Raw genomic sequence first — 26,558 nt, 5'->3', positions numbered from 1 at the left:
AATTACTACAAAACTGTATAAACATTGTTTACAAGTGTGATTTAATTGCCCCAATGCTGTAATATGCAGTAAGCAGAAAGGTAAAAATGTGGATTTCCAGCATTATTTATTCAAGTGAAAAAAACCACCACCGTAACATTAGCATACTAACATCATTTATCCTGAGAATTCACAGTGAACCTTTGAAAAATAACGTGTAAAGTAGGTGGTTAGTGGTTAGTGAGACCTTAATATACATGTTTTAGACCCTATAAATGCAAATTCTCCTAAAAAACTCAAGGGATTTAATGGAATTTTAAAAGAAGACTAGGCATCATATGTAGATCTGTGTAAAAATAAAATAGTGTTTAATGTCTGCAGAGGCAGATAATCCAACTTATGCGACGGTCGAACAAGTTAACTCGACCTTGGTAGAGATTCTTCATACTTTGTAAAAAATAATTCCAAATCATCTTCCAAGTATATGTATACAGAAGATATTTTCAAAATGCTGAAATTTTTTATGGACAACATATTTGTCCAGTGTAGTTGACGCGTTTTTCAACAAACGGTCGGCATTCCAATGAAAACAAATTGTGCTCCTCTACTTGCTGACCTTCACTATTTCGAGGCTGACTTTATAGCTGATCTGATCCGAAAGAAACATCGTTTAACTAGATTATTTAATCTCAGTTTCCGCTATATAGATGACGTGTTATCGTTAAACAATCCTAGTTTCGGGGATTTGAAACATCGCATCTACCCCCAAAGAACTTGAGATAAAGGATACTACAGACACTGTGAAGTCAGCCTCCTATCTTGACTACACTTAGAGATGGATGGTAAAAGAAAACTATTGACCAAACTTTACGACAAACGTGACGACTTTTCATTCAGAATTGCCATCTTCCCTTTCATCTACGGTAACATCCCTTCAGCACCTGCGTATGGAGTTTTCATATCACAACTCATACGTAATGCCAGAGCTTGCCGTAACAACGCAGACTTTTTGTATCGCGCTAGACTTCTTACAATTAGGCTTCTGTTGCTACAAGATTGAAGTCATCACTACAGAAGTATTATGGTCGTCATCATGAATCGTTACAGTGTATCCATCTGCACCATGAAAACTGATTTGTTCAACGGGTCATAGTTTTCCTTTCCTCTTTCGTCTACCCCTGACTTGACTTTTCATGAACAACTCGACGGGTGTTTCTAGAAAAGCAGAGAACGCTTACCCTACCAGTATACCTGGTCCATGTTCCCAGTTTTTAGTGGAGTCCGAGTTGCTCATTTACCTTTGTTTCTGTGTATGTATTATTTTAGTTACTTTATGTTCTTTGTTGTGTTCGTCTGTTTTCCATGTCTGGTCTTTCTCCCTGGATTACATTCTTTTGATTTCAGATAGGATCTTGGTTCCTTTGATTACTCTTTGAAGAGGAAATAATTTCTACAATCAGAACTACGCAGCTTTCTCGTTATACCGAAGGTCCAATATTTGTGACTCCTGATCCTGAGGGATATCTTCAATATTTATTAAGAATTACCAGTAACAATTGCGAGAAAGCTGATTTTTTATATGAGTACCATTTATTCTTCCTTTATTTATTTTATAATGGAATTTGACTTGAATAGTCTCCATCTAAATAAAGACAAAACATTTGCTCTCTTACCATGATACAAACTGCAAATGTATTAATATGTCAACATTTATTTTAAAATAACAATCAAAATAGAAGCATATAGAAATGATATGTATCAAAGGATAGTAATTGCAGACATTATCAAAAAAAAAGAGTAAAACACTACAGTAACACATCTACTGCATTGAAATGAAATAACAACCAGAGGCTCAAGAGAGCCTGAATAGTTCACCTTGTTAACCACTTGCTTATTTGGAAAACCTAAGGAATGAGACATGCTAAGTTAAAATCAAATGAATTGTCACATGCAGGAGATGCTTTTAATAACATTTTTATGATCAGAACCAGAATTTTGGTACAGGCAACAGATTTTGAATTATTTAAAAAAAAAACTGTCTTCAGACCCCTATGTTCCATTTTTTAGTATAGGCAGCCATATCTATTCAAGGATTAAAAATCATAACATTTTGAGCACAAAACACTAAAGAACAAATATACTTATTTTCATTTAATGATCTTAAATGGTTTTAGAGAAGAAGTTGGGCAAGCGAAAAATGCCCCCCAAAAAAACCCCAAAAAAAACGCAACTCCTTTATCAGTCAATGAATTGTTTGGAAAATTTTGGCATAGGTCAATCTTATGATGCTGTTTAATATTACCCCCTGCAAGAATTTTGCTTAAGGCAACGGTTTTGAGTTATTTGCAAAAAACGACATTCTGAACCCTATGTTCTATTTTTAGTAACATGGGCCATGTTTTTTTCATGGATCAAAAGTCCCAACTTTCATTTTGTGCACAATGCTCTAAGGAACAATCATGATTAATTTACATCCTGTCGATCTAGTAGTTTCAGAGGAGAAGATTTTTGAAAATGTGAAAATGACAACGACGACGGACGCCAAGTGATGGCATAAACTCACACGGCCTTGAGCTAAGAAGGCCATTTTTCATTCAAAGGAATCATTATGATTTTTTAATTGTGTACTAAGTGATTTTAAAAAGAAGGATCCTTTCTATCAATTATATTTCTACATTTTTAAAATAGATTAGAGTGGACAGTGAACCTGCCCTTATCACACAAATGAAAACTTGTCTTCAATAGTGATGCTATAAATCTTTATAAAAATATCTTTTAGAGTTGATCATATCTATGACATGCATTTTTTAGGTCATCCTGCAAATTCGTAAAGAGTTATGCATTTTCAATTAGTCTGCTATTTATTAAAAACCTTACTTTCAAGTCACTTGAAAATTGACATAGAACTTCACATGGTATGTACAACTGCACACATTTGTTTAAAAAAAACTTTCCTCAGAGATATTATTGGTGGGAAATGTTCTATAGAAACTTTGAATCATTACTGATTGAGGGGTAAGCATTTGTCTTCAATATTTATGAAAACATCTAGACTTTTTTTTAAATTGTCTTAAGCAATACAGCTCTATTAATTTGAAATTCACTTTGGTGGTCAATGTTCTAAAATTTTAGAATATGTTCATAAAACATCATCCATTAGCAAAATAAGGAAGTTTATAGACAAAAATATAAGGTATGATCTTCCATAATGTTAGTTTGTATATGAAAAATTAAGTATTGAATCTGTTTATACAACATTCCTAACTACATGTAAAAGAATAACTTCAGTCTAAAAGACATCTTGATGAAATGAGTTTCAAATTGATTAAAACCTTCATTTGGATTCATATTGCTTTTAATCATCTTTCAAAAATTTTGATATCAAGATAAAAATGTCTATCTTCTAAGTGAAACTAACCAACTATTTCAAGATCTAAGAAATGCACAGGATACAAAACTTACACTGATAAAAAGTTGAAAAAAAAAATCAGAAAAAAAAAGAAATTTTAGCTCCTACATAAAATATATGTATAGTTAATGGAAATTTTTATTCTAGTACAACACTGTCAAAGCACAGATCAGCACGGTGGGAGAATTGTGTAGTTGACCTGCATTCTTCTTTTAATGAACAGTCTTTGTATAGCCTTAGAGAAACAAAATGTCACTGCTAAGTTACTGTGATCTTTAGTTTGGTACTTTACTCGGTTATTTTTTAAATATTTTAGCAAAAGCTGCGTCTTTACATAGCCATACCTCTCAAGACATTAACAGTTCACTTACAGCAGTTTTAACTTCTGTGCTGATCTAACATATGCTATAATTAAACAGTATTCATCTAAAAACATTTTCCATGTAAACAGCAACTCAACTGAAAATATAATTGCACCAAACAATTAGCTCTGCACTTCCAGCAATCACTCAATACAACAGAAAGTTGGAGGGTATAGTCCGATAACGTTTATGCCCCTCAAACCAGTAACCTTTTTTTTAAATCCAACCACAATGGAAAAAAAATAAGATTTTTTTTCTGACAAAGAAGTTTCAGCTTCATGTTAATATTTTTTTTCAAAAATTAATAAACACTCCTCCTCAACTTTTTTTGAAAAGTAACCATAAGGCAAACAAAAACCCTACATTGCTCATAATTTACAATCTGATGGGACTAGCACAAAACCATTTATTAATTTGTTATGTACATGTACTGGTTTTAAAAATAAATAGATATACATACAATCCAGCATCATCATAAAAAAAAAACTGAGATTATCCATAAAGGTAAAAAAAACATAGGTAATTAAGGTTAAAAATCTATTTGGCCTAAAAATATTAGTTATTGTCATGACTAAGAATTCTGTAACTCTTTAGAATAATTTTAGGCTTTTGAAGAAACCAAACAGTAAGAAAAAGAATATGAAAAATTGGTAGAAATTATTAAATACCATTTACAAAAAACAAAGTATTGTCAGTAAAGATATTATGCAAAAATACACCATCTGACAAAACACACATATAAAAATAGGGAATTTATGTAATATTAAGTAATACCCCACCAAAAGTGTTCAAAAATATTTTGATACCTTCTCAAGTTATTATCTGGAAATGATCTGGGGACAGACAGATGGATGGACATGCAAATTTTCAGACATAATACCTCGCCACTTTGTGTGGTGATTTATGAAAATCAGCTGTAAGTAACACAGAAATACTTAAAATCTGAAGTCATAATAGCAAACAATATTCTTCATTATTAATCAGAGGTTTAAATTATCTTTCCACTTAAGATGGTTAAATCAAAACTTTACCATAGAGAGTGGAGAAAAATTGAAATCAAGAATAGGCTGAAGACTTAATTTATCCCATGAAATTGTAGAAAACATGGAAAATGGTGGAAAATCTCTAACAGAAATTTAATAACCAGCTGATGGTTAAAAAGTCACATGCATGTTTTAATCTCTGGTTTCCAAAAGGCTAAAAATAATTACTGTAACATCAACTGTTGTGGAAATCTGTAATAATGATCAACTATCTTTTTTACGAATTTTTAAATCTCAACAAGAAAGCAAACAAAAAGTACAACCCATGGAAACCATGACAAATCTTTATGATTACACTTAAAAGACTAAGTGAATATTTTGATGTAAATTGGAGTTTCTAAACCGTGGTTCATTGTATGTATCACAGGAACAATTTATCTCTTTGATCAATACAAAAATCAATGTGAAACAGTCAACAAACATTTTTAAAAAAAGATCTGGAGAGTTGTATTTTGACTTGACTGACAAATTTGAAGTTGTAAATGCATACAATATTTGGTGAATTTACAGTTTGTTCAGTATATTCTTTTGTATTGTAGACCAATAATTTTTTTCTAGAATGTAAAAATAATTCTAGAATGTATCATAATTTGCTAGAGATTCTAATGGATCAATTACAAATGAATATACATTCCAACCTAAATATAATTTTTCAATTGTAAACATTTGCTATAAAAAATATCATCAAATACAGAACTTAACAAAGTTTTTTGTTTTGTAAAATCATGAAGTCCACGAAGACATTGTTCTTATAATTCAATTTGGTGGGATCTTAAAACTCAATATCATTATAACATTCATATATGTACAGTCTCCTCCCTAGAATCAAATGAAGCTCTTCTCTCTTGTTCAGGATTTTTAAATGTGCTATAGCTGATAGGTACATGTCGTAAAAGTCCTTTTCTATAGGAATAAAACATCATTCCCGCCATAAGTATAATGCCAATGATGGCTACAGTCAATACAACTCCTAGAACGATAGACATGGTGTTGGTGTGGTCATCAAGAACTGAGGATTTATCTGTAAAATATTTATTCTAGATTGAAATACATTAATACATGCTTAAAAAGAATTGAACACAGAGAAGCAGAACCGAAACCTGAGAGGGGTAATTGTCAGATGTGTTCATCATAACAAACCTGAAAGTTATAACTCAATTTCTTCTTCTTGATTGTGCATCAACTTTTTTTTTTAATTGTACATTGAATACTAATATTGATTTCAATTTTGCAAGCTTCGTTTTTTTGGCATCTTATGATTAATCATTACTAAAACAACATATATTTTTTTCTCTGAAAGTAATGTAGTGCTGTATTGTGAATGGCCAATAATATATTTCATTGATTAGAATGCACAAAAAGGCATATTATAATTTATGGTAGAACTCATAAGTTCTGTGCTTAAGTCATTAGCACATTAAGAAGAGATATTAATACTTCATATTTCATTTGGGGAAATATTGTACTTTTTATATTGAAAGGTATGTAGTACCATAGAAATTTCTTCAAATGATAACTGTTTGTGCCATAGTATTACCAATACATTTCAATAAAAATTTTACACCAGAATATACAATTTTAGCATAGACTTGGACATAACCACAATGGAGCCAACTTTAATTAGTTATGACAGATGTTTGCTTCACACAGGATAACACTGAAACTGGTATGAGATGTCTGGTTAAGACAAGTTTCACTGTACATTCTCTGTGTCAATATTTTAAGATTTTTCCAAATAACAGTTCCGTGGGAATGCTCCAAATAAATATTGACTTTCCCACATTCATTAGCAATGCTTGATCTCCAAACTTAAGATATCCCTTCTGAAATTCATGTTTTCTACTTGCCAAAAGGGACAGTGGAAAATAATATAAAATTTCACTAGCCCTATGGGAAAGGAAATGTGGATGTTATACCAATGAGTACTTATCTAACATTTATGTTTACCTGAAGTACTGTAAAATGCAAAAGAAGAGAAAGCATTTCCAACTGGTACAGAAACATCAGCTTTATACGTCCAAAATTTTCTGACTTTATCCCAATTTAATGTTCCTGACAACTGAAAAGACCCAGTGAATTTTTCACTGGACTGGTACACTGTTGTCTTGTTGAATATTACTTTGTTGGAAACTGAATATCCTGCAAGAAAACAAAAGCAACATTATTCAATAATCAATGAATCATAATATAAAATTATTTCTTTGCAATAAAACTTTTAAAGGGATAAATTAACTAACACTAGTTTCAGGCCTACTATTTTGCTGAAGTTTCAACTTACTATGTGAAATTTTCCATTTGCCTATTTTAAAGTTAAAATACTATCGGAATACTAATATACAGAAAATACAAGATGTCGAGTCACAATTCAGATATAAGAAGGGCACAAAACTCTACTTCTACACAGTTTTCATATACTTTTCACAACAAGAGGCTCTCAAAAAGCCTAAATCGCTCACCTCACAAACCATACCATTACCCTATTGACTAAGTAAATAGGTATCATGCTTTGTTACCAAGGTCCACAAAAAATGCTGAAAAAAGCATATATTGATGAATGCTGGAAGTTCAAAAGAGTACCTAAGGCACAGTAAAATGTTGGAAATGCCTTCAAAGTGTTTTTAGAACCTCTGGAAAAAAATTAAGGCAGGGGTCCCCTATGCCCTGTTATTCCACCAGGCCTGATGGGACATTATCCCAGTAAACATTTGCTGATGTTTATCTTATGGGTAGCTTTCATTTTCATTATTCTTCTATAGCTGAGGAAAAAATAACAAAAAAAGCATTTTGACTCCTATGTTCTATTTGTAGTAACAACAGCCATGTTTTTAGACTGATGAAAAATTTTAAATGATCAGTTTGTGGAGGAAACCCCCAAAAATTATGCCAACTTTTATAAAATTTGGTTGCAATTGGTTTCAGAGAGTTGTTCACATTAAAAAGATAAAGAAATCTGTTTCAGGGGCCATAAATCCTATACAATAGGCAACTATCATTTTGAAAATTTTGGCAAAGGTCAGTCTTTTGATGGTGAACAATATTACTCTCCATCAGATTTTGTTAATTTTTTTGAATTATTTGCAAAAAACTGTATTTCAACCCCTTTTGTTCCATTTTTAGTAACAGCAGCGATGTTTTTTCATCAATCAAAAATCCAAACAATCATTTTGTTCAGGATACCCCTAATAACAGTAATACATGTACTAACTTTAATTGAGTTCTGTAAAGTAGATTCTGAGAAGGATTAATGAAAGTTATAACATAAAAAAACAGCAAAAATCAAAGTGCTGATAGCACTGGCAGTTTTTGATTCTTGTAAAAACTGTAGCATTGACAAATTTTCAAAGATTAAATGATGTTAAATAAAATTGTGATCATACACTTCATTTAAAATACTAATAATAACTGCCCTTTTTTAATATGTATAAACTGTAAGTCAATCTATACTACTGATCCAACTTCACACACAATTACATATTTTTGTTCCATTTCACCCTTTTTCACCAATTTTAAATCAAATATATCCAAAAGTTAAAGTGCATTTACATTCAAAAGCTATATCAACAGAGTATTTATCCTACTATGTAAGTATACCTAAATAAGACCAATATCAGCTTAAGAAAATAACTTCCTTAACACAAGATTTTCAAAAACTAGACACTTTTATCAATTTGAATTTTCCCACCAATTTTACTTGGTTAAAATCACTGCTCTTCACTTCATGTTTATAAATGGTAAAATATTAATGATATGGTATATAATTTAACTTATAAGTTTGTTAAAATGAAAAAAATATTTATCACATTTTATCCTTCCAGACACATTACTGCAAGAAATAAATTCCCTAACTGTAAATTTATTACTAAATATCTTTCAAGGCCAAAAAGGAGTCACCTCAAATCTTGAGTTGATATGAAGACTAGATCTTAATTTTATTTGCATAAATAATATTATACTATTGAGCAGATAAATTGCAAGAAATATATTTACTTTTTGTAAAAGAGGCATTGAATGATATAATATTTTTGTTTTTGTGTAGTGTTCAGAAATAGTAGGGATGTTCCACTGATAGATCGGTGACATAAGGTATTTTTATTCTGAAGGATCAAAAGCCCCAAAATGTTAAAAAATGCAGTAACTCAAACATGGGTCAACAGATCTTCATCAAAATTACATCACAGATAGATCTCATCAGGGTAAGCACTTTTACCCCATGTCAGAATTTGGTTAAACCTAACAATTTTGCGGATACAATATGTTTATGCAAAAAACTGCTGTCCAACCCTATATTCTATTTTTAGTAATGGTGGCCATGTATTTTTCAACAATCAAAAATCCAAACGGTCATTCTGTTTAGGATACCCTAACAAAAGGCTCCAAGGAGCCTGAATCACTCACATGGTTAAATTTTGCATTTCAAGGGCAATAAATTAAACAAGATGTTGTCTAACAATTTTGACTTAAGAAGACTTTGGTAGGACTTTCATAAGGATCATTTCAGCAACTGAAAGTTTCTCTCTATCTATCATAGTTTTCATGATATTGGCTGAAAACTGTAAAAAAAAAAAAAGAAAACCATCATTTTTCACCTTACAAGGAATCGACTGATAACTTTTACCTCTGGAGTCTTTTGTATGCTTTATAATAAGGATCATTTGAAGGAGCAATTGAAAGAATTTGGCTAAACCTAAGGGTTTTGGAGATATACATGTAATATGCATAAAAACTACTGTCTGACCCCTATGTTCTACTTTTAGTAATGGCGGCCATGTTTTTTTTACAGATCAAAAATATAAACAGTCATTTTGTAATCAATCATCTTTAAGTTTCATCCAAATCCATTCAATAGTTTCATAGGAGTATATGTTTGATGAATTGTGAATGACGGCAGAGGCCAAGTGATGGCAATATCTCACATGATGTATGGCCAGGTGAGCTAAAAATGTGAAGATTAGGGGTAGTTTTTTAATCCAAAAATACAGAGTGCAGGCTATGAACAACAAAATCTTTTGTCAGACGTTGTGATGGTACAGAAGGCTATTTTTGTACAAATATCAAAGAGTTCAACATATGCACTCTATATTTTCTGCATAAAAAATGTCTCATGAAATAAGCTATTTTTACACAATCGGCTAAATTTCTACTTTGCTTTACGGTCATCTACAGTTTTAATGCAACACATGCATTAACAGAAATGAAACTTTGCTTCTAACAAAAGGCACATATTCAACTACTGAATTATTCAGTTTTCAAATTTACTTGACACACTTAAGTTTTTGGGGCAGATTTTGTCATTTTCTGAACATACTTCTTTACCATTCAGAATGAGAGAAGTAGGTTGCAAAGTTAACTTTTGTAAGAATTCATTTATAACCTTAGATAGACTTAGTGAGAGACAGGCAGATGGTTGGGGAGGTTTCTTACATAATTTCTCAAACACCGAAAGGGATAAAGAAATATATTCTTTCAATAAATTATCATTCCATAGACATGTATCTCATATGATAGGGATAAATTACTTCCCATGGTATGACCACGGTGGTTAAACTTAAACACAAATTAAATACAAACTTGATACAACTATGTTGGACAAAAATCTGACCAGAATCAAAGTACTCACAACCTTGGTATGGAACCATTAGGTAGAATATCATCAAGATCCATAGTTTTATTATAGTATTGTATGGAAGTTTTATGGCCCTTCTTAGTTCAAATTTCTTACTGTGTAGATCATTACCCCCAATATCTATCACAGTCTGACTTTCGTAAAAACATTTTGTTATAATATCATAGAGATCCATATGCTGATACTTGAACTATGAAGCAAAATTCAAAAGCTTATTTTGCCCCCTTTATATATCACTAAGAGAAAACTTCAATATCATAAATTAATGGAAGAGAAGAAGAGGTCTTCAATAATATGAAGTTTTAAATACCTAAATTTGTTTCTTTAACAAAATAAACTCAATTATAAACTGTATTATCAAAAATTGTTATATTGTACATATATGGAACATGTATAAACAATATACAGTTATCATAAAAATTCAAAATTAAAATACTATAATTTCGATAATTTTACATTTGTACATAGCTTGGGTCATGATTATGATTCATGCTATTAATATGACACTCCTTTTTGTACAATAAACACATAAGATGGTGCTGGTGTTAAATTAATCATCAAGTTTACCATTGAAATGTCAAGGAAACAAATATCTTATATAAGAATAATTGACACCAATGAATCATAGGAAGTGAGCATATATCATCACATCTTTAAAGTTTAAACTTGAATTGAATTATGTAGTACTGTTGTCTTTGAGATGGCCCGTGTCACCTTTTTCAAGGAGCAACCTGTAGGGGATACAACAAAGTAGAAAAAAAAGCATAAAATCAAATAATATTCTCATCCCCATTTGTTTTTATGTTAAGCGGAACCCTTCTTGCATAAAGAAACATATTTTACAAAAAAAATATTTAAACCCCTCAAAGGAGTTTTGAATTTTCAAATATATATTATCTGTGAATGGAAGGACAGTGGGATGGAATGTTAAGACAGATAGATGGACTTGACAGCAGCAAGTACAACAAAACACCTTTCAAAGGAAAAGCATATAAAAACAACTGACAGACAGGCATAAATCCCAGCCATACTGCTTATATGTTTGATGTATACATAAAATGGGGGCCTTCCAGAAACACACACACACAAAAAAAAATAAAAATTGCTGCATTTGAAAAAAAAAATTCAATGAGAGCAGTTCATTACATTTGTATTTTGACAATTCAATTTCAAAATTTCTCTCCAAAGAACCTTAGGATCAAAATTTCTCTCCAACTCTTAGGACCAAAATTTCTCTCAAAAGAACTTTAGAATAAAAACTGAATCTGCTTCATTTATGATTATCATTTGCTATTGAAGAGTGTAGCATGTAAACCCAACCACAACAGTATTTAAAAGAATAACATACCTAACATATCAAAATGAGACATCCTGTCCACTAAGGACCCTATAATTTGTCCATCAACTGAGTGTACTCCTAGACGACAATGGTAGCTGGTTTTGTTGTATATATATTGGCCATTCCAAGTTGTGTAGTTGATAAATACTTGTTGCCATTTTGGTAATGAGCTAATCTTTCCAGATTCTAGATGGAAAGAAGAACAACATAGAACAATTGTACATCTTTAATTAGAATTCAAAGGTTCAAAATAACAATGAAATAAATTTGATATATGGGAGATTTAATGGGCTAACATCCAAACTTTGATACAAACCATTCTCCAGAAAAAACATTGGTCCTTTTTTAAAAATTTTCTTGTATGATCTTTTTCTCCCAATTTAATCTCAAACATTTCTGCCTTTTTATTTGAAATTTAAACCTGGCCTTTCTCTACCCACAAATAGTTGCAGCAAACCTTTTATCAGTTGAAATGCTCAATGCAAAGTAGAAAAGGCAGCAAGTGTTTTTAAAACAAAATGTGTAATATGCTTTGATGTCTAGAAAGCTAGGGCTTAAATAATTAGTTATTACAGTAAATAGTGTAAATAACACAAGTAATAAGGCATCTGGAAACCTAGGGACAAACAGTGAAAACACCTCTGAATAGGTGTAACAATCATTCATTTACATCAACAATTGCTAACTACACACGGTACATGGACATCATGTTTTGTTTTTCTTCACATCCACAAATTTGCTTTTGTCACTACATACATATAAAGTCCCATATCTCCATCACCTCTTGTGAACAAAAACTATCTTACACTAAGAAAATGTAAACCTGACCAAAATCCAAAACATATATGATAAAAATGAAGAATTATATAAATAAATCATAGTGGTCACCTATGATAAATATGTTGTACATATATTTTAGGATTTAGTGTTATTTATAGGTAGCTGGTCCAATGAATTGAAAAAAGTGATTCAAATTTAGGTGATAGCCATGAACCTTTTGTTATTTCTCTGCATTTGATTGAATGCAAAACCATAATAATACAGTCAATGATGGCAACAAGTATTATTTTGGTACACCTATTGTGTCTGAGGTCATCAATAAAGTTGTCTTATCTTGGCTATTATCACAGTAACACCAGTAAAATGAAGCTGTTGAGAATATTTTCTATATACAAAATGTTATATAATTTGAAAAATGATTGGAAAAATTTACATGCTAGATTACAGGAAATAAAATGAATAGGAAACTGGTAAAAAAAAGACTGCCAGCATAAAATTTCAATTAAAAGTCAGACTAAGTAATTGGATTCTGATGTACATGTATTTGGATTGTCCCACTATAGATGCTCCAGTAGTTTTTTGCCCAAATTCAATGAAGTTTAAAGTGGTAGCAGATAATTATTGTAAATAAAATTCCTGCCACTTACGTCCATTTGCTAGTACCATTAGTGAAGAAATCAGAATTATAAAAAGATGGATGGCATCATTTACAAATCCCATCTTTACTTCTACCACTTACTGGTTGACCACACTTTCATTATGGGCAACAAAAACAGAAAACTGAAAGTCCCTGAAAAAGACATAAAATCATTGTAATGATGCACATGTGAAAAAGCAGGCTATTACAGTTCCAGTTAATATTTTATTTACCAATAAAGATATCAATAAATTTGGATTCTAAAGTTAAGATGATAAATTAGCTATTTAAGATCCCTTCTTTCTAGTCAATTTGACAGTAATATAAATTAATTGTTCTGCTTGCACAGTTAGATACTAAAAGTACATGTAGATCAACAGCAGTTGTGTGGAATATTTGATACATTGTATGTGACTATCATGAATTATCAGCCCTCAAAATATTTTATATTTATTGACTGGGTATGAGGGGAATAGTAAGTTTATTTTCCCAGATGTACACGAGGCCTATTGTGTGAGGTGTAGATGAGTGCATTAGTTGTAACCTAGGGGAAAATAAACTTACTATTCCCTGAATATAGAGTCAGTAAGCATTTTATTATACCGAAAGAGACAAATTTATACCAAAGACTGAAGGAGACAACATACTAGATCTCAGGAAATTACTAACTTCATATACCTGCTGACTTTGCACCATCCATTGTGCTTTTGTTGCCTGACAGATCTGAAAACTCTGGACTCACCCTTTAATAACTATGAATGCCAAGAATTGCAAATGGAATGTTAAAAACCTAACCAATGAAAATTCCGCGAAATATAATTACACTTGTGGTCAGATAGTTAGGAGGAGGGCAACAGTTGGGAAACTATTGACCAGTCAATAGTCTTTTGGTGCGTAACTCATCAAACTGGTAAAACTATTCACTATATATATATATATATTTGTCAATAATAATCCAACATGATAGTGTAATCACAATCATGCCTTGTGGCAATCTTCAGGTGAACAATATGACTACGTTGTTAACGGTAACGTTTCTGTGACGTTACAATAGTTATATAAAGGGGAATGAATTACTGTCCATTCAACGATGGTGTAAACTTTTCGATAAAACGTTTTTCTTTTAATTTTCGAAGACCCTCATCGAAGGATTTCATTTTATAAAAGGGAAATATTTTAAAAAAAAACGCCAGCGCAAGTGTCAATGTGCACACTAAGAGGTATATATCTGTAGGCAGGTTCTCTAATTTGTTGCCTATGCACACGCATCCTGTCAAATAGATGGTTACCTTTTTGGCCAATGTAAATTTTGCTGCAATATCCACACTGTATGCAGTAGATCAGGTTTTCTGTCTTGCAAGTCATGTTAGCGTTGGTGAAAATTGTATTTCCATTCGGAGTTGAAATTGAATGACCTGGTTTGATGTATTCACATGTCTTACATCGTTTATCATTACATTTTGACACTGCAAATTGATGACAAAGAACAATTTGCAGTGTCAAAATGTTTAATGTTAAACTTTACTTAAATGTGTTAAATAATGTTACACTTTAATGTGTTGACTGAAATACAATGTTTTTGCATTAACAGCAAAGCAAATATTTTATAATGATTTTAACACGTTAAATGCTTCTTTATTAGGTACTGTTCAAGAGATTTTCAAATACTGCTTTTGGAAAGTTTCAACAGGTTATTGAAATATGCATAACACATTCTGCCATTTAACTTTGTAAGTTTCAATTATTATAACTAGATGCATTAAAATGCAATTAAAGCAAAAGTTGACAGTTATATCAGTCACTGCTTTTAAGAAGTGTATAAGATGTAAAAATAATATTTATCACATTATAGCAAGAATGAACCTGATTGTTTATCAGGTTTTTGACATGAGCGGCCTTACATACCTAGCCTATGGCTTAGTAAATATTACAATTTCTTGGGATGATACATTTAAATCATCATAGCAATTTATATCGACATCATTACAGGTAAATGTTTAATATCAAATGCATCGAAACTGAACATTATTTTGGTATCACTTGAAGATTGCCACAAGGCAATATATATATAAATATATTTATTCTGTCTTTTGATTAGCCTAAAAAAATAAATAACTAAAAAACTGCTTGATGTGATTCACAGGAAGTCCTATATCAAACAGTTCAAGAGTACCAGTACATGTATGATGAACAACAGAAATGGTAGCTTATGTAAGTGTGGCTCCTGTAGTTATGAAACCTATGCTAGATTCGCTAGACTGCTTATAACCTTAATAGATACGATAACGTAACTCTGTGTCTGATACTCTACCAACAGGGTTACGATTCCACCCTATTACTTGTAATGACATAATACAGTTTCTCTAATGCCAACAAATCATTAACATTATCTTACAAATAACTCAAGTCAAGTGCATATTTATCAATAACATACATGTACCACAAATAATTGCTCAAGTCATTTTTCCCAAGCTCAAACATAATTATATCTCTTCAAATTCAAATTTAATTCTTGAATTTTATGAAACAAAAAGTATGATCTTTATTTTCTTGAATTCTGATGCTTCCAAGATGAAATATTGAAGATTATCTCCCAATGTCATGGCAGCGGCCATGGATTTTAAAAGAGCCTGAAAATTTGAATAAAAAACCCATGTTTACGGGTGCATAATCAATTTATAAACAGTCCGATAGTGCATATATATTGAAAAAGTAGTAAACAGTACAGAAATTGACAATACAAAAGATAAAACAACATCTTTTACATAAACATTTGATTCAGAATGGCATCAGCAGGACCAGAGTCAAAACCCCCAGCAAAGTTTGACGATTGGGTCGTAGGTGATGAATTCATTAACTTATTCCACACTAACAAAGGAGACAGTCCCTTTGAAACTCCAACTGTCCACTGTCAGATCGATGGAAATGTAAACAATGTGACTTTCAGAACACCTTCAAATAAAATAGAATTCTGGAAAAAAGTAATTCTAGACTTTTTTAAGTACAACAAACCATCAACACTGAAAAAAAGTGCTGTTGAAATATTAAACTGTGATCTTAAATAAGAGAAAAAATGCTCAATCTCCATTAACTTCAATGATTCCATAGTAGTTATTCAAGGGGTCAAATGTGAAAAATTTAAAGATATTTACTTCCCTTCCAAAAGTTGAAAAGCCTAATACCTGAGGATGCCTCAAGATGATGATATAAACAATAACGTAAATGTAAGTGAAAACACTGCTAACTTTCATACAACTTTGATTGAACAGCCGGTCAAAATCACAGAAAGTACCTTCAACAGCTGCCGGTGAAGTATTTTACATGTAAGAGAGTGCACCTACCATATGTACTTGTACAAGTTTGTGTCTTCTTGTGGCGTACTTTGTATCAAATTTAAATAAAAATGCAGGATTGAAATTTTCAAGAATTAAAAAGGCAGGATCTATTACTGTCCTAATATTTATTGTTTATATTTTAATACATTTTGGTTCTCTATGATGAAGAAAAAAGTTTTCTAAAAAAAAGGGGGCATTACAGAAAATTTGATCTTAGCCCACCATAAAAATCACATCCTTTCTCCCTAATTAGATGTAGGAATCATTTCAATGGCAAATCCTATTCCCATTTGTTACCTTATTTTGATTTAGGAGGATAACAAACTCCCTTGCAAAGGAGGGGGAAATTCATGACCAACCTTTTGAAATTATTAGGAACATGACCCCCTTATCCTGTAATAATAGATCATCCGTTTTGATTTTTTCGAAAAAACTTGATCAAGAAAATAAATAGGCCATCCTTGTCGGTAAACATACATCCTGATTGTAAGGCTATATTATTTTTTCCAGTGTTCCTACTCTGATACAGCATAGATTTTATTTGCAAGTGGACGACAATCAATCATATGCATGAAATCTACAATTCAAGTGGGCTAATAAATAAAATGTAAAGATCGAGCCAAACAAAGCAAGAACATTTGTGGGGATAGACTTTGTAAAAAATCACGATTTCATGCAAAAAGATATATCCTCAAATTTCAGGGAAAGAGCTTTCGCTGGATCTGCCCGTTTGAAACCATGACTGGATAAGATACTCCGCGTAAAACTTTCTCTACATTTTTGCCTCAGTAAATGAACCAACAAATTATGTTTTATTTGCAATAATACGGGGCTATCATTAATATTCCTCAGTTTTAACAACTTGTCAGAAAACTAGCTCGCATTCTCCAAGAAAAGAACATTGTTCCATATCTCCCACCTGACCCTTGCTTGTTTGATAATGAAATTGGCATATCTCCCCTTAAAACTATGCTGATTATCATTTTTTTTTCAAAGTCTAATTATTAGTAACATTTGGTATAAGTTTCCCCGGAATCCGCTGTGAAATTGTAGTTCTGAGTTTGTGTAGGACAGACGGACACATGGATTGATGCCTGGCATTTACGGAAGATTCTCAAAAGCGGCCCTTGAATCTCAAAGTCATATTGCTTCCAAAGGGAGATAAATCTCGAATTTCCAGCAAAAAGCGACGTCACAATTTGAGGTCGATATAATAGTTTGTGCCATACATTGCGCATAAACAATGGTATGATTTGTCCTTATGCACAACATAGTCAAACTATTTCTATGATAATAGAAAATGTGTCTTCATCACTATTTAATATTGAAACTGTTTTACAATCCTTTACTGAGAAATTAGTTGATGTAAAAAATGACACCGACATCATATTACCAAATTAGAAAATCTACATGTATATCACAGATAATTCACCAAATCCTAAACTCTAATCACCTAAAAGATCAAATTGAGTATATTATGAAGAAAGTGTCCCACTGCAATTTTGCCATAGATTTATTGCACACAAAAATGAATCTTATTGATACACAACTTAAGGAGCAGAACAAAATCTTAGTCGAAAATACATGTATAACAAATAACATTGCATCCTTTGAAAAATTCTAAAATGACAACAAAGATTAAATGGAAAGTATGCAAGAAAAAATTGATAGCCTGCATTCTTGCCTAATGTCAGTAGAACAAGATGGAGTGTCTGTCCGTGTACCTCCAAGTTTGAATAAAATCAACAAAACCAAGAAGATCATAGGAAAATCCCAGTTGTTGAAAATCATTACATCAATAAACTGAAAAAGAAGGTTGACAATTGAAACAACATAAAAGATTGCAACTATTTAATACTGAGCGATTCCATTCTTAAAAAGATACTAACCCATACATTTAACCAGATGGAAGTACAATGTAATGTCTCATCAGAGGAGGGGCCTTGACATGTGAAGGTTTCAAAGAAAACCATGGTCACAATATTTCCCCCAAAAATGTGTTAATTCACATTGGAACCAGAGACTCGCAGAAAAGTCATGGTGTTATCAATAAGCAATATGGAAACTTGTATGCAAAAGCAATCGAAACTTGACCCCAGGCCAAAATATACATAATGCCAATAATCAAACGAAAAAACGTAAACACAGAAGCAATTGACCAAGCCAATTTGGCTCTTGCGGAAGAGTGCACAAAGTTTGAAAATATCACTTTGTTGAATAAGTTCAATCCTCAAGACGACACGTTTCATGACAAAGTACATTTGAACAATAAAAAAGGCTTGCCAGCAATTGTGAAACACCTAAAATTTAGCATGAAAATGTATCCTAAAGAGCAAACATTCAGAAATTGTCTAACAAAGGGCACTGCACCAAGTCGAGGTGCACCACACAATGCCACACAAGCATTTCCCCTTAGTAGAAAATCCTGTTATATCTGAAATCATTATGATAGACAGTCTGTTGCTTCGCTGCTGGATAACCCACGCTCACCATGGGTACCGCCTCCAACAAACTTTCCACCATGGCAGAATCCCTGGTTTTGGCATTTCGCCCAAATGAATCAAATGCGTCCACAAATGTAACATGTTCATAAGATCTTAGAACTGTCAGTTTACAGTTATCGTATATATTGTTCTGAAATTTAAATATGTTTGTGTGGATTTTCAGTTTACTGATGTATCTATTTATACAACTCCCCCTTAAAATCACTGAACTAAAAGTAACTCAATTTTCCTGCCTCCTTTTTTTTGGTTTTCAACCCCCTCTCGCCCCCCCCCCCACCCCCCCCACCCCAAAAAAAAAAAAAAAAGAAAAAAAAAAAAAAATTTATGGTTGCAAAAAGTCAATTAAAATTTACTGTTTATATACATGTATATTTTTATGGATATCAAAAAGACCAAATTTTTAAGTTACTTCAGAAAATGACATTACATGTACTTGTTTAATCGTTAATGCCATATAATATATTTTAAAATCTATACATCATGTACATGAATATGCATGTATGTTGTATAAGTTTATATTTACACATACTTTTGTTGTGAATTTATCATAGTACTTGTTTGTGAACAATTTGATTTTAATGGAAATTATGAATAACATGTTTTACTTTTCATGTAATTTGATTTATACTTTCAATCAAACCAAAATTATGTACACGCCGTACATTGTGTATATGAGGTTACCTGTAGACACTATATTCTAGTAGTTCTAGTAGTGTAAATGAAGTATATGTATTTGTTTTTGCACCTACAAAAGCTTGGGTTTTTAATATCAAAATACAATATCTTAAAAATTTCCAATAATATCCTAAAATTCGCTGTATGGAACATTGAAGGCTTGTCATCGGATAAGATGACCGAATCATATTTTCTCAACTCAATTCCAAAATTTCAAACTGTCAACTTCGTTGAAACTTGGTCAAATAACTTGGATCACAACAATAATATTCCTGGTTTTTGTTTAACCGATCAAAACATTAGAAAAAACATAAAAGGCCAGAAGAATTTCTGATGGAACTTCTACATTTGCTAAAAGTACTTTAATTAAAGGAATTAGACAGGTGAAGAAAAATCATGTAGATTTAAAACACAATATATATATTGCAACTGTCTACATATCTCCTGAAAATTCAAAGTATTATACAGAAGGAATTGAATCCGTTTATGACAGACTGTTTATCGACATTGCTTGATATAGTAATCTATATTATGTCATGGTACAGGACGATTTTAATGGTTACACTAATACAAAACCAGAAGTATGATGATGATAGGAATATACATATGTAGAATGAGATGATAAACATTATATATAACTCATAAATAAAAGAGGTAGGCTACTTTTAAATCTATGCCAAGAAACTAGTCTCAGGATCCTAAATGGGAGATCTATTGGTGACCTTACAGGCAAATATACATGTATTACTTATAATGGCTGTAGTGTTGTAGATTATATGCTAGTATCTACTGACATGTTAAATATAATCAGAGATTTCACAGTACATGAATTCAGTCCTGATCCAATCATTGCATGTTAAGCTGTTCTGTAACTACTAAATTTCATATAAATAATAAAAATTCTGGTCAACTGGATCCTCTTCCTAATAAACTTTTAAGGACAAAAGAGGCTACATAACCAAAACACTAATGGTCTTGACAGCAAACACAATTTTTTAAATTTTTTAGACACTGAATACGTAGATATTACAAATGCAGTTGAAGACTTTACTGTTGTTCTACAGGAAAATGCAAAAAATTCTTAAAATGATGCAAAACTATTTAAAAATCATCCAAAGAAATCAATAGCGAATAGTAACAAAAACACTGGTTTAACAAGTCTTGCAAAGGTCAAGAATTTAGTGAAAAGTTTTGAAAAACAGGTAAATAAATTTCCGGAAAAAAAATAATACAGGAAGAAATTTTATTCATTGAAATATAAATATTGGCAATTGTGCAAATATGAAGAAAAGAACTACAAAAATAAAATTTGTTCTGAAATGGATCAGACATATGATAAAGATCCTAAAACCTTTTTGAACATAAATATACTCAGTAGACAATCATCTGTAAAAAATGACACAGACATTCCTCAGGATAAGTTTGTGCAATTTTATAAAAAACTGAAATGGAAAATAATAATAAACAATGCAATATTGTTAATGATTTTAACAATGTTCATATTAAAAAAACAAGAGGCTCCCAGGAGACTGAACTGCTCACCTTGTTGAGTTTTGTCTTTCAAGGGCAGTAAATTTAAGAAGAATTTCTATCATAGTTTTCAAGATATTAGCTGAAAACTGTAAAAAAAACCTGTCATTTTTCCCTTTTCAAGGGCAATAACTCTAACAAGGAATTGTCTGACAACTTTTATCCATAAAGGCTTTTGTAGTCCTAATAATATGGATCTTTCAGCTATTGAAAGAATTTGGCTAAACCTAACAATTTTGGAGATATATCCAAAAAACTACTGTCTGACCCCTGTGTTCTATTTTTAGTAATGGCAGCCATGTTTTTCAACAGATCAAAAATCCCCACATTGGTTCCAATTGGTCAAGTAGTGTCAGAGGAGAAGATATTTGAAAGAAATGACATAAAAAATAGCAAAAAATGTTGAAAAAGGGCAATAACTCCAATATTGCTTAACGGATTAAAATGAAAATTTGACCACAGATAGATCTCATCATGCTGAACACTTTTACCCATGTTAGCTAAACCTAACGGTTTTGGAAATATATAAGAAAAGCTATTCCCTATGTTCTATTTTTAGTAACAGCAGCCATGTTTTTCAACAGATCAAAAATCCCCACACCAGTTCTATGCAGCATACCCCAAGAAACATTCATACCAAGTTTAGTTCAAATTGGTCAAGTAGTGTCAGAGGAGAAGAGTTTTGAAAAATTGTTAACGACGACAATGGACGCCAAGTGATGGCAATAGCTCACATGGCCTTTGGTCAGGTGAGCTAAAAACAACAATGTTAATCTAAACTGTGAATTTTCCAAGAAAATCACTATTGATGAGAAAATCAAAGCCATTCGCTCTGTACACAATGGAAAGAGCACTTCAGATGAGTTATTGCAATTGAAATGTTAAAGAACAGAGGTATAGCAATTTTAAAACATTTTTAATATCATTTTCTCCATTGGAAGATATCCTAGAACCTGGAATGAGAATAATATTGTGTTATTACACAAAAAAAGTAATAAATACATGTATGACCCAAATAATTGTAGAGAAATATCTATCAGTTCTAATTTTCTAAACTTTTTGATTAAGTTATTTACCAAAGACTGTTGACGTTTATGAATGTCAATGATTTGATTTGTAAAAATCAAATAGGTTTTAAAGAAAAGTGTCAAACTTCTGTATGAAATCTATCACAGAACATTATAAATCAAAGAAAGAAAAAGTATTTGCTGCTTTTATAACATTATATTTTCTATGTATACAGACACAAAATGTAGATTAAAATTCCATAATGAACTAAGCATACCATTTTCTTCTGAAAGAGGAGTAAAGCAAGGTGAGAACTGAGACACATTCTTTTCATTTTTTTCATTGATGACTTGACCAGACATCTAAATGGGGATGTCTATAATCCAGTTAATATAGGTAAAAATTCAATAAGTATACTTTTATATACTGACAACATTGTTTTGATTACTGAGATTAAGGAAGGACTAAAACTTGCCTTAACACTTTATTTGATTATTGTACAACATGGAAGCTACATGTTAATGTTGAGAAATCTTAAGTTATAGTGTTCAACTCAAATGGTACAACTTTTTTCAAACTATTTCAAATATGATCATTTCAATCTTGAAACAGTGTCACATTATTGCTATCTGGGTATTGTTATGAAACATAATGGCAATTTCAATGTAGCCTTAACAGGGGCTGCTCTGGCTTTCAAAATTCTGTCACCAGAAAAATTGCCAGCTGCCAATTTTTGTCGCCAATTTTCAGAAATTAGAGTCAAAATTGTTTTTCTAATTTTTTTTTTTAAATATGACAGTATTAAGTCCAGTGATGAGGTATCAATTCATCAAAATAACCCCTTCATTCATGACATGCATGTATCCAAAATTCACTCTTGATGCAAATATAAAGCAGGTTTTAGCTCTAGTCTTTTTCAGGATATAAAACCATTAGTCACTTTTTATATGCAAAATAATAAAGTACTACTCCAGAAAAAGGTGTCTTATTTCTATCAAGGACTTTATATTACTATGTTCATATAGTCCCTAATTTTAAAACATGTTCATTGTTGACCTTTGTGGTCTACTTAAGTTTATCTTAAAATATGATTTCGTTTTTTGTTTATAAATTTTCAACTAACTTGATTCTTTTTTCAAGTGACAAAATTTATAGCAAACTACCATTGACCATTAATTGTGCCCCTTTTCAATTATCTTGAATTCTATTTGTCTGAATTTAATTAGAATTTGGGAATCCCCATCTATTTGTTTACCGATTTTCCCGCCAATAAAGGCACATGACAAAAGTGTAAATAAATGTCATCCATTTTCTTTCATCAATTTATGCTTTTCAAAGTTTTTTAGACACCTCCTGATGGGATAATCATTGTTAATTGAGGTAAATCTGTTTCTGAATGTATCATATGGTTTAACAGGGCTGTGAAGCTTGTATGTAGCCATGTGCACATGGCCATGATTGTGTTTACCTTTGACCAGATGATAAGAGTTTTGATTGGCTCAATAATATATTTACATCTGATTGACACCTCCCAGGAGGATATTGTGATTCACAGTAAACCTAGTCTAATTACTTTTGATTGGCTTCAATCGTAAATTGGTTATAGTCAATTAACGCTGACCAGGTGTCAACACAATTGTTTAATTGGAGAGAATATCCGTTGCTGACAAACTTCATGTCAATTTTAATATACAAAATCTAGGTGCCAAGAAAATCGCCAACTGGTTATTTTTGTCGCCAGATCAAATAAAAAATCGACATTGGCGAAGCCCAGCACGATCCCTGCTTAAACACTTTAATGGAAAAAGCTAGAAAGGCATATTTCAAAATTAAAAAGACAATTGGGTTGAATAACCCCTGTAAATTACTTGAAAAACTATTTGATAGATTAATTCCACCTATTTTTACTTATTGTATTTGGGTACAATGTTTATTCTCAAACTTTAAAGATTCTGAACCTTTTGATAAATTACATTTCAAATTCATTAAAGAAATTTTGGGTGTACACTGCAAAACATCAAACGATGCTTGTCGAGCTGAATTAGAGTGAATACCTCTTAAAGGTAAAATTCTAATTTCTTGTGTTAAATATACATATATATATCCTAGACCAAAGAACTCAATATGTTCTAAATATTTAACACAAGAAATTAGAATTTTACCTTTAAAAATCAAAATAATTTTACAAAACCTTGGGTTTCCTATTTTTATTCAAAATGCTAATGGCATAAAACATTATATAAAGCAATTAACAGTAAGGATTGCTGACCAATGCATTCAAAATCAAAATGCAAAAATAAATGAGTCATCTCAATTGGATTTTTCCAAAAGCATTTACATTGCTGGTTACAGACCAGCTTACGTTGATGCCATTAAAAATTTTAAAAATAGAGAAGCAATCAGTATAATTAGCTTAAGTGCACATAATTTTATGATTGAAACGGGCAGACATCTGAATACTGATAAGTCAGAAAGGAAATGACTAATTTGCACAGAAGAGGAAATTGAAAAAAAGAAGAGCATTTTTTATTACACTGTAAGGCATATCAAACCAAACGTTTAACCACACCTGTTAACCTAGTCTAAGCTAATTGTGGGAGATCTCCTGCAATCCATCATAAAATTGCAGGAGATTTTGTGTGATGACATTATCGACATATTTTGTTATGTTATAAATTAAATAATACAGAGGATTTCAAACATTTTTTTTCAAAAACCACAAGTACATGATATATACAAATGAATCAACAATATGAATTATACTTATAGTTCACAGAAGTGATCCTTTTATTGTCAGGGAATGTTTTTTTTCACAAAGTCAATAGAATGATCAGCCACAAGGAATGGCAAGTTGTGTTCGACCACAAAGTTCGTAAAATCTGTTAGTAAAATCTTGACATGACTAGTCATTCGAAATTGTAAATCATGCTATTTGTTGATATGAATGAATATAATTCTAGAGAGACTCATATGTTGATCAGCTGTTCCAAGCGTTTTGATGATAAAGCACTGTCATGACCCACATGGTTGTTGACATAAATGGAAAAAATGGTGGACAATAAACGATTAAAAATTGATAAATTCAATTATGGGAAGTTTTTCCTTGAGGAATTCTTGAAACCGAAGATTGATGCCTCACGCATGGAAGACTTTTTTTGTCCACAAAAAAAAAACCGAGGGTCAACACCTATGGTTTAACACTGTTTCAAAACATAAATTTTCTTAATATATTTAAAAATTTCAAACAAATTTTAAATTTCATGTTTAACCATAATTCAGGGCACTTCCAAAAACTGATTTCTGTTTATATAATATAAAAAATAATATGTTATAATGTAGAACTGTATTATTATCAAAATATATGTGTTGCATGCTCCTACCTGTTAGTATACAATTATGTTTGTTTGTATTATTTTTCCCATTGAATTATAACAAAATAAACAAATTTTTCGTGCCAGGAGTGATCCATGCATCACTGTTGAAACCAGTATCGAGTATTGGACACAGGGTTACGTTACCATATCTTATAACCTTACTTAATCTACTTCTGCTCTGTTCTTCTCACTTGTATGTCTAATGTATTTTATACTGTACTTAATGTTTGCATACGTATGTTTATCCAGTGTTGTTATTCAAAATATAACTCGTTGTTATTATTAATGACAATGTGGATGAAATTTGTCTATGTGAAACAACAAATACCTGTAATAGAAGATGAAAGAATTCAATAAATGCTTTTTTCTGGAATTTCAGAAATTTCGTGTTACGAGGCATTGAATAGTACCTAAAAAAAAACCTTTAAACTTCCTTTACTGGCTTTAGTCTGTTCTTAGAGTAAGTCTTAGTCGCTTCCCCTTTTTTCCCTGTTTGTTCGGAAGAGGTTAATTTCATAGTTCCGAATGGTGCCTCAGCGTCTCACTAATTAGCAACAAGAGATGATAAGAAGCGTCAAGGGTCGTCCGGAAGACTATAAAAGTGACAAGAAGATAAATTGGCGACAAAAACATTGAAATAACGTCAAGATGTTTTTTTCTTCCAATTAAACAATTAAAGACGAAATAAAAAAGGGTGTAAATAATTTCAACAAAGTGGCAAGGAATCATAATTTATGATGTTGATAATGAAACTGTTCGTAAAAATGTTTATAAATGAAAATATTAATATGTTCAAAATGTTGAAAATGCAACTTAGAAAAAATGAATAAAAATTTAGTAATGTTTAAATCAAGGAAAAACATATTTTCCGTAAAAATGTTAAAATGAATGATGATTTCCTTGAAGAGACAAATAATAATAATTCGATAAAATATCAACATGAACATACACACAAAAAAA

At 31.3% G+C, this 26,558-nt stretch overlaps 1 protein-coding gene across 4 annotated transcripts; it reads right to left on the bottom strand.

Moving 5' to 3' along the window:
• Positions 1 to 1,672: 1,672 nt before the first annotated feature.
• Positions 1,673 to 26,130, bottom strand: LOC148624614 (uncharacterized). 4 transcript variants are annotated; one of them, XM_088567359.1, is made up of 6 exons: positions 26,009 to 26,080; positions 14,462 to 14,587; positions 13,183 to 13,325; positions 11,765 to 11,941; positions 6,741 to 6,932; positions 1,673 to 5,814 (listed from the first exon to the last, which is right to left on the bottom strand). In XM_088567359.1, exons 3-6 carry the CDS (start codon positions 13,253 to 13,255, stop codon positions 5,591 to 5,593), a joined length of 666 nt encoding a protein of 221 aa, XP_088423485.1. In that variant the 5' UTR covers positions 13,256 to 13,325; positions 14,462 to 14,587; positions 26,009 to 26,080; the 3' UTR covers positions 1,673 to 5,590. The 4 variants fall into 4 exon arrangements, with proteins under 4 accessions (XP_088423485.1, XP_088423483.1, XP_088423484.1 ...); XM_088567357.1 differs by lacking the exon at positions 14,462 to 14,587 and having other exon boundaries at positions 26,009 to 26,130; XM_088567358.1 differs by lacking the exon at positions 14,462 to 14,587 and having other exon boundaries at positions 25,927 to 26,069.
• Between the last annotated feature and the right edge of the window lie 428 nt (positions 26,131 to 26,558).

Source organism: Perna viridis, chromosome 2 (genome assembly GCF_037379345.1).
Source record: "Perna viridis isolate PV_CMFRI_1.1 ecotype Kerala chromosome 2, ASM3737934v1, whole genome shotgun sequence".
Classification (NCBI taxonomy): Eukaryota; Metazoa; Mollusca; class Bivalvia; order Mytilida; family Mytilidae; genus Perna; species Perna viridis.
Note: the sequence above shows the minus strand (reverse complement) of the source record. Positions and strands in the feature narration are given on the sequence as shown.